Here is a 9,668-nt window from a genome sequence, read left to right on the forward strand (position 1 = left end):
ATAAATACTCGTATTTAAAATGTGGGACTTATTTCTTGTTTTGGTTGGCGCAATGGTATTTGTAATTGTAATAATTTTAGGGTAAGTTATACCGAATTTATAATAAAAATTAGTCACTTGTGCATCAAGAACTATTTTTGTCTCTCATTGCATTATCCTTTTCTAAACATTATAATTCATTGTAAGGTTAAGAAAAATATTTTTTATAACACCCAAACTAATTGAACGTCTATCTCAGCTTTTGTGTCTAAACTGATATCGCTTTTGATAAAATGTTGTGTATCTTTTTTAATTCCTGATTTTTAAATTACACGAGAAATTTGTTCAACTTGGATGAAAGCTACAACATACAAGTTGTATCAACAACTTTTTTCTTTTTGAGCTACATAATGTGAATTCATACATCGACTACCACTATTCCCTACCCTACCAAAATAATAACGAACTACCTATGTATCCCACAGGTTTACAGTAGTGCCATGCTGCGTGCATGGCAACATCAACCTACCTGCCACAGCATGGGATCACGCCATCTCAGCTGATATAGATAGCTATGTTCTCACAGGGTCCCTACCACCGTTTTCCACCTCTACATACTTTTTAGTAAATGAGTTTAGTTATACAGATGTTTCAGCATCAGTCTAAAAAACTCAATTTTTATTGATACTTCTTGAGTATGGTTATTAGAAAAATACTCTAATTTTTTTGTAAATAAAACAATATCATATTTCAATATTTTCACTTTGCTATGATCTATTATCAGTTATTACATTACTTTTACTAAATTCTTGTTCTTTTTTTTTATTTTGTTCTGTCTCTTTGTGCTCTACTAATTCTTCATCATCTTCCTCATTGCTATCGTCAGATTGTGATGAAGTATTTTGTTGAATGTTTTCAGTTTTTGGCTTCTTGCCCTTCAACTTTGCTTTATTCTTTTTCTTCAACCTTTTTGCTCTCTTCTTTGCTGTTTTTTCCTCAGCTGCTCTTCTGTTTTCTTCAATTTTCCTGTGATATTCCTCTTCTAGTTTCTCCTTTAAATAAGAATAGAAATTATTAGTGTAATATTCTACAGGATCTGAAAATTCTTGTGTGCTAAACTCTACTAACTTGGGCGAGATCTTTAGCAATGATGAGGTAAATGTATTTGCAGGAAATATTCATTCTGGTTTGTTCAATCAGAATTTAGAAATATACAGCAACATATTTTCTCATGAATACAGTAGACAAAAAAAAGGTGTGCTAGTTTACAAATTAACAATCCTTATGATAAAAAAAACCCAATCAAAATTATGATTAAAATCCATTATAAAGCCATACAGCTAAACATTGTCTTTCGGTCTTTTCAAGACTGTTGGCTCTGTCTACCCCGCAAGGGATATAGACGTGATGATATGTATGTAACTCTTATAACAAGACAATAAATTACTAAAATGTACTGCACCTTCTCACTTTTCTCTTGTATGAATTTTTGCCTTGCATATTCTTTTCTCCTTAAATGTCGGTATACGTGAAATTCTCCAGATCCAGCACCGGCACTTGATCCCATTACATTTCGCACGAAATCTGGCGCAGAAGGTAAAGACTTCTGTTTTGGTGGCTCTGGTATAATTACTGGCTTGTCCTGAAATTGCAATTCTTTATTAGGTGAACTTTTTTAATTTTGAATATAATCCCAAAATGAGATAGGCGCATTCTCCTTACTGGATTTTTCATAAGTTTCTCTAATTTGAGTCTTTGAAGATCTGTTGCATTCTTAATAACTATGGGCTTTTTCTCATCCTTGTTTGATTCTTTATCACTCATTGCAAAATCTAGCCTTTAAATATTACACCAAAGTTGAAAAGGCAGGTAAAAAATCGAGAGCACGCAAGAAATTTATTTATAAAATACCGAATTATTGAACCAAAAAGATTTTATTTTACGTTACGGACATTAAGTAAAACACAAACAATTCCAATTCCTACAGATTTGCTAGATAGGTACCTACTTGTTTGCTAAAATTTTGTTTACCTGTCATTATTTAATGATGACATTTATGACAGTTACAAATAAAAAAAAACTTGAAGGCACTGATAGAATAATAGTACATGTCTTGAAGGGAACGATGTTTCTTTAACTCTTCACCATCAAACCGTCGTCAATCCAATCTAAAACTCCAAAACGATATCCGGTTTTTACCGATTCGATGCTCTTATTTCACCTTTGAGAAGGTCAAATAAATCACTGACCCAACTCAGCTGCTAGTGAATTGTGTTGTGCGTGAATTCTTTAAGACTTGTTAAGAATTCTAATTAATTATTTACTGTGGTAAGTAAGAAATAGTCATATTTTGTTTAGATAACTAGCAGTACTTCATGCTTATTACTTATTTTATTCTTACAGTTTTTTGTAGCGTTCTTATTTATATTATAATTTGGTTTATATAACTATATTTTTGCAAGCTGAGCATTCAGCTTAGACTGTAAAATAAACGTGAATAAATTATTGAATACATAAGCTACTAAAACGTATACTTAAAAATCCTTCTTACATATGATCTTTCGACCTTGATCTTAAGTAAGCCGGTGCTGCCGGTAAGCAATGTGATAAGCTGCCAAAAAGCAAACTGGACATACACTTTTTTAACAAAACAATAAAATTTTAATAATAAGCTTTATTTTTGAATTTCAAAACATCCTTCTAGTTCTTAGTGCCATTGTTATATTAGGATGAAAACGTGCTAGTTTTGAGTCCAAGAATGTCATAGGTAGTTAGAATAACTGCTACCAAACTAGGTCAAGCTCTCCTTGTGCCCATGCTCACAGCATAGACTGCTTCACTCAATTAAATATTTTGTTTTCCAGTAATAAGAAACATCATTTCCAAAATGCCGATCAAGTCTATCAAAGCTCGTCAAATCTTTGACTCTCGTGGCAACCCTACTGTTGAAGTTGATCTGGTAAGTTTTAGTATGCATAGCATTTTTATGTTTCACTTATAACAAAATAATCTTCACAAGAATTAATATAATATTCATGATGTAATAACTAATATAACATAACCACAAGTTCCATTGTTTTTTCTTCACATAATATTGTAACTTGAATGGATTTAGCTGTAAAGTTTATCTATAAGTTAGGTAGATACATACATACTTACTTATATCAAGTATTTGTTATGATTTATTTATATGATGACATTTTCGTTATCATTAACTATAGACTTTTATCTATATTAATTTATGTTTTGTCTGGATAGTTAATGTTACATATTGAAAATACATACATATAGTCACGTCTATATTCCTTGCGGGGTAAACAGAGCCAACAGTTTTGAAAAGATTAAAACACTGATATGCCAAATTCAGTTGTATGGCAACTGATGGGATTGAGAATCAAATAGCCAATCGCCTACTTGAGATTCCTCTTATCCCAAGTTTATAAGTGTACCCCTTAGTCGCATTTTACGACATCCATGAGAATGATATGGAATGAGATGGATTATTCTAAAGTGCTGGTAACCACACAGCACAGATGAAAAAGGTTTAACAGAATTATTAATTTTGGTTATTTATTTATATGTATGTATGTAATCTTTTATCAAGTATTATATTTAATACATCAATTATGAAAGGAATTGTATGAAATCTTCTAACTTATCCTGTAGGTATATAGTGTGATGTATCCATAAACAAATACAAGAGTAATCTTGTGTTCCGGCTTGTTGCCAGCTTGTGTTCCGGCACATAAACAAATACAAGAGTAATCTTATTATTTATGGATACATCACATATAGCTTTACTATATATCTTCATATTCGATTCCAGATGAAAGGATTTTTGAAATCGCTACATAGTTCTGACCATAGTCCCCTTTACACAAATTTGTTGAATTTAAAACACATTTATTGTTGTTATCACATAGGTAACAGAGTTGGGTCTGTTCCGCGCGGCTGTTCCCTCCGGCGCCTCCACCGGTGTGCACGAGGCTTTAGAGCTCCGTGACAATGTGAAGGGAGAGTACCACGGCAAGGGGGTGCTCACCGCCATCAAGAATATCAATGACATCATCGCCCCTGAGCTGCTCAAAGCTAACATCGAGGTCACACAGCAGAAGGAGGTTGGTTATACTCTCTGGAATTATGTAATTTAGAAAATATTTAATAGCATGATCTATCTCATACTATCATCTACTCTCTGGAATTATGTAATTTAGAATTTTTTATAGCTTGGTCTTGTTGCACTTGATTATCCTAAAAGAGACATTTATTGATTTTTCCATTCATCCATTCTTTCCTTTTCCATCCATCGAAGTTACCTTTCACTGCCCAAATTGAATAGGTCATGCAAACTACCGCAGACAGAGAAGCCACAATATTATGTTAATTACTAAGTGCTATTTGAGCACTTATTTCTCATCCGATTCTAAGATAAATTTTATTTTATAGATTGATCAACTAATGCTAAATCTCGATGGCACTGAGAACAAGTCAAAGCTTGGTGCTAACGCCATCCTCGGCGTGTCATTGGCGGTGGCCAAGGCCGGTGCCGCCAAGAAGGGCGTACCCCTGTACCAGCACCTCGCGGACTTGGCTGGCAACAGCAATATCGTATTGCCTGTACCAGCCTTCAATGTGATTAATGGAGGCTCCCACGCTGGCAACAAGCTGGCTATGCAGGAGTTTATGATCCTGCCTACAGGTAACATTATATTTAGAAAATCTGGATTAATATAGCTTATGTCCAATTGTCTTCCCTGTTGTCTGATGATTGAATATCCTGATCAATTATATCTCCCAAAGTACCATAGTTTTAGTAATGTTGATTAATAAAAAGTTATCAATTCCATTGAACTTCTTATCTTGTTTTTGTTAAGTATTAAAGAAAAAAATTGGAATTATTAAAGACAAATTTTATAAACAGGTGCATCCAGCTTCAGTGAGGCAATGCGCATGGGCACAGAAGTGTATCACCACCTGAAGAAGATCATCAAGGAGAAGTTCGGCCTCGACTCCACCGCCGTCGGAGATGAGGGTGGCTTCGCGCCCAACATTCTGAATAACAAGGACGCCTTGTTCCTCATCCAGGATGCTATCCAGCAGGGCGGATACACTGGCAAGGTCAGCTTTACAAATTTAAAGCAGTTATTTTAAAATTCCCCCTCTAAAGGGTCTAAGGAGTATTCTTCCTCTGGAAATGGAATTCACTTAATAAAAATTTCAACATTCAAATACTACAATATAGTTATTAATTACTTACATACTTTACAGATCGAAATCGGAATGGACGTCGCAGCATCAGAATTCTTTAAGAATGGCTCCTATGATCTGGATTTCAAGAACCCACAGTCCAACCCGGCTGATTACCTTCCCTCGGACAAGTTGGCCGAGCTGTACCTCGAGTTCATCAAGGACTTCCCCATGGTCTCCATTGAAGATCCCTTCGACCAGGACGACTGGGCCGCCTGGGCAAACCTTACGTCGCGCACGCCCATACAGATTGTGGGAGATGATCTTACCGTGAGTATACTGATGGGATAATAACAGGAGTTTTTTTAGGACATGGGATAATAATTGGATTTCTCCAGGACTTTGCTTATAAAAATACTATGTACATAGGTGTTGCACGCATGTGTGTGTGACAATAAATAATAGTTTAAAAAAACTAAAAAACTACGCTTTTATTGCTAATCAAACTAAAAAATAGAAAATAAAAATTAATGACAAAGGAATTCAGTAGTAGCAAGTCGAACAATCAGTTATAGTCAGTTGTAGTAGTAATTACCTCGGATTAAAATTATAATAAAATTAAATTTATAAACAAAACAATTTAAATCAGAGTAAAAAGCGTGGGGTGCCTGATGTAGTAAATATTAAAATCATTCTATTAGCATATATTTATGACAAGAGAGTTATGAAAATGAAGTAAAATGCACCCCACGCTTTTTACTCTGATTTAAATTGTTTTGTTTATAAATTTAATTTTATTATAATTTTAATCCGAGGTAATTACTACTACAACTGACTATAACTGATTGTTCGACTTGCTACTACTGAATTCCTTTGTCATTAATTTTTATTTTCTATTTTTTAGTTTGATTAGCAATAAAAGCGTAGTTTTTTAGTTTTTTTAAACTATTATTTATTTTCTATTTTTTAGTTCGATTTGCAATAAAACGGGTAGTTTTTTAGTTTTTTTATACAATTATTTTTTGGAAGTTAACACTTCTGGTATAACTATCTTACTAGAAAAGACTTTCGCAACTATGTGCCCATCGCCGGAGGTTTTCACAACTAACTTTCTTAAAGTTATATGTGGCCTGATTGGATTAAATCTCATAATATTCTCATCATCATGATTCTTTTTAAGGCGATGGGCTTGCAACCTGTCACTATTTGAATCTCAATTCTATCTTAAAGCCAAATAGCTGAACGTGGCCTATCAGTCTTTACAAGACTGTTGGCTCTGTCTACCCCGCAAGGGATATAGACGTGATAATATGTATGTATGATGATTGTTAAACCCAGTTGAAAAAAATTTTATAGTGATAAATCACTGTTAATAATATTTTTGACTATCCAGCAAACGTAATAATTTTCGATTGTGGCCTTGCCAGGAATCAAACCACAAGATTAAGAGGCAGATTGATACAGGAACAAAAATATTTCAAACATACCTCCACTGCCTTTACAACCAGGAACGCAACAAAGTTTATCTGAAGACATCGTGGCACTTTTGTTGTAAAATCTGTCTTTCACAAAAACAAACACAAACTTGGGACTCCTATCTCAAATAATAAGGTACTTTTTACAGGAGTCCTATCTCAAAATATCTGCACAACACAGTAAACACAGTCAGAGTCCAATCTCAGATGATAAAATCACACGAATATCCGGAAGAACAAAGCTCGACTCAACAGAAGATTCCAAACTCCAAATAACGACAAGTTATCAGCACAAAACAAAGTGCAAATAGGTAAATACACAGGCACCGGTAAAAAACAACAGAAAGAAAGTTTACAGGTGTTCGAATCGAATTCAATCAAAACTTACTGCAAAACTTATTTGACATAAAAAACTGTCAGTCATTTTCCAAATGAGTATTACAGTGTTGCTATTATAAATAGGCAAAAGATACCTAATGTTAATTCAAGAATTGCATTAATATGTTAAATACGTATTAAATATCGCAAAGTTCTGTAGGTAGTAACTTTATTCTTGTATTTTTGTAAATTTAGTTGTTCAATTTTCATTTATTACTTTTGTTTTATTACTTATATATTTTTTATTGTTTTAAAATATTCTACTAATTCTACTATGGTTTCTAATGGTAATTCTAAATGGAGCAATGCGATGAAATAAAGAAGCCTCAGGTTAATAGTAACATTATATGGAAATATATTACATCTCTTTTTGACTCATTATACGTCAGAACTTCTTGGTTTCTTGTATGGAGATTACTGGCACTGGTGCTATCTCTGTCTCTCTTACTCTCATACGAAGGATCTAAAAATGAATTTATTAATCCTGGCAGTTTTAATAAGGATAATGAGAAACTCTTATCAAAATATTGCATTGTCATCGGTCCTTGATACGTGTGCAAAGTTCCAAGTTGATCAGACGTTTAGAAATCAGTGAAAATTAAGCTCAAAGATTCCGTTACATACATACATACATACATACATACATACATACATACAACCCAAGCTAATAAAAGCGTAGTAAAAATGGCCATGTCGTGAGATAATTTATGAGAGTGTACGGTGAGGTGTGTATGTAATAAAGTTGGCATACTTTTCATTCATAATAAATGAATGCTCCATTTTGCCTTATTTTTATTCTACGTCTATGATTTTGTTATTAAAAAATTACATTTTTAAATTATTATTAATTTTTCGAGTTAGAAGACCACAAACATCTACAATAATTTAAATTAATTACTTTGTCGCATCCCCAGGTCACAAACCCGAAGCGCATCGCCACGGCTGTGGAGAAGAAGGCATGCAACTGTTTGCTGCTTAAGGTGAACCAGATTGGAAGCGTCACGGAGTCTATTGCCGCACACTTGCTGGCCAAGCAGAATGGCTGGGGCACCATGGTCTCCCACAGGTGGGTTGAAATTATTTTTCATATGAGGAGGGTCATACGAGTCATTTAAGATGTCTTTACACCTATTTAGGATAATACATACATAGATATAATCACGTCTATATCCCTTGCGGGGTAGACAGAGCCAACAGTCTTGAAAAGACTGATAGGCTACATTCAGCTATTTGGCTATAAGATAGAATTGAGATTGAAATAGTGACAGGTTGCTAGCCCATCGCCTAAAAGAAGAATCCCAAGTTTATAAGCCTACCCCTTAGTCGCCTTTTACGACATCTATGGGAGAGAGATGGAGTGGTCCTATTCTTTTTTCTATTGGAGCCGGGAACCACACGGCGCATTTAGGATTATAGAGAAAAAAAACAATAATAGATATGTAATTACCCTGCCTGAAATAGCTTTACCTGTCTGTCTATTATTAATATCATTAAATCAGTGCCAGTACCTATAATATTGTCTTGTATATGTATGTTTTTACCAGGTCTGGTGAGACCGAAGACACGTTCATCGCTGACTTGGTAGTGGGTCTGTCGACGGGTCAGATCAAGACGGGTGCGCCGTGCCGCTCCGAGCGCCTCGCCAAGTACAACCAGATCCTGCGCATCGAGGAGGAGCTCGGCGGCGCCGCCAAGTACGCCGGCAAGAACTTCCGCAGGCCCGTTTAAATGCGCATACAACCACCATATATTATACAATCACCGCTAGGGCGGTACTTAATCTTTAGAGAACTTGGCTATTTTACCGATATCTCAAAATTTATACGTTAATGCGCAAATAAATGTACAATACTGACTAACGCATTTTATATAAATTTTGGAATCGATAATTCTGTAAGTTAAAAACAAGCTTTCGTGAACGTAAACCAGAAGCTATCATTGTAAGGAAATAATGTTTGTAGAGTGGATGTGTATTTATTTAAAATTAATAGATCCTTATTTTTAAAATTATCTCTAATAAGAAAAATAATTATTTGTAATTACCGTAGGTATTTACAAAATGCTAAGTCGATCGATACATGTTTACCCTAATAAAATGTTATGTAATAGTTCAAACAATCTTTTAATTTTCACTTCTTCTTTCTTAAGATTAATCTTAGAATTTTATTATGCATAACGACAAAACATGAAACAAATCCTGAGACCTGGAAAGCTGAGACTACCATAAAAACTTTCATTCCCACAAGTTTTTTACATCATTTGTTTGAAGTTATAATATAGCTGCCCAATGTCTATTCTAGACCTTAACCAGGCAGATTTGAAAACATTACTTTGTATTTAAATGTGCCCTAAATTTATTACAATACTTATCACTCCCGTAAAAGAGTACCTACCACCTTAGACGAAGAATCATAATTATTGATAAATAATAAATAGTATATATTATTAATCAATAAATCAATAATACAGGTTTTACGTGTGTACGTAATGTACGTTTATTTTATTTCGGAAGTTTCATTCGTTTAGAGCAGTCTTTCCCAAAGTGGGCGATTGTGGGCGCTGCAGGTCTCAAGGGGGGCGGTAAGAGACCCAGAAAGCGCTAAGACCTAAGCGCCGTTGTATGTTACCTACTGCGCTCAGGTTTTAAGT

The 9,668-nt window shown here is 34.3% G+C and overlaps 2 protein-coding genes across 2 annotated transcripts; one reads left to right on the forward strand and one right to left on the reverse strand.

Annotated features, from left to right (window-relative positions):
* Positions 1-711: 711 nt before the first annotated feature.
* LOC106140367 (PRKR-interacting protein 1 homolog) lies at positions 712-1,991 on the reverse strand. Its single transcript, XM_060947400.1, has 3 exons — positions 1,702-1,991; positions 1,442-1,621; positions 712-1,031 (listed from the first exon to the last, which is right to left on the reverse strand). Exons 1-3 carry the CDS (start codon positions 1,801-1,803, stop codon positions 747-749), a joined length of 567 nt encoding a protein of 188 aa, XP_060803383.1. The 5' UTR covers positions 1,804-1,991; the 3' UTR covers positions 712-746.
* Positions 1,992-2,172: 181 nt separating this feature from the next.
* On the forward strand, positions 2,173-8,874 carry LOC106140363 (enolase). The gene is made up of 8 exons (XM_060947464.1): positions 2,173-2,307; positions 2,844-2,938; positions 3,903-4,097; positions 4,426-4,678; positions 4,901-5,097; positions 5,248-5,496; positions 7,934-8,085; positions 8,564-8,874. The coding sequence occupies exons 2-8, from the start codon at positions 2,867-2,869 to the stop codon at positions 8,745-8,747; spliced, it is 1,302 nt and encodes a 433-aa protein (XP_060803447.1). The 5' UTR covers positions 2,173-2,307; positions 2,844-2,866; the 3' UTR covers positions 8,748-8,874.
* The last annotated feature ends 794 nt before the right edge of the window (positions 8,875-9,668 follow it).

Source organism: Amyelois transitella, chromosome 13 (assembly GCF_032362555.1).
Source record: "Amyelois transitella isolate CPQ chromosome 13, ilAmyTran1.1, whole genome shotgun sequence".
In the NCBI taxonomy this organism is placed as follows: Eukaryota; Metazoa; Arthropoda; class Insecta; order Lepidoptera; family Pyralidae; genus Amyelois; species Amyelois transitella.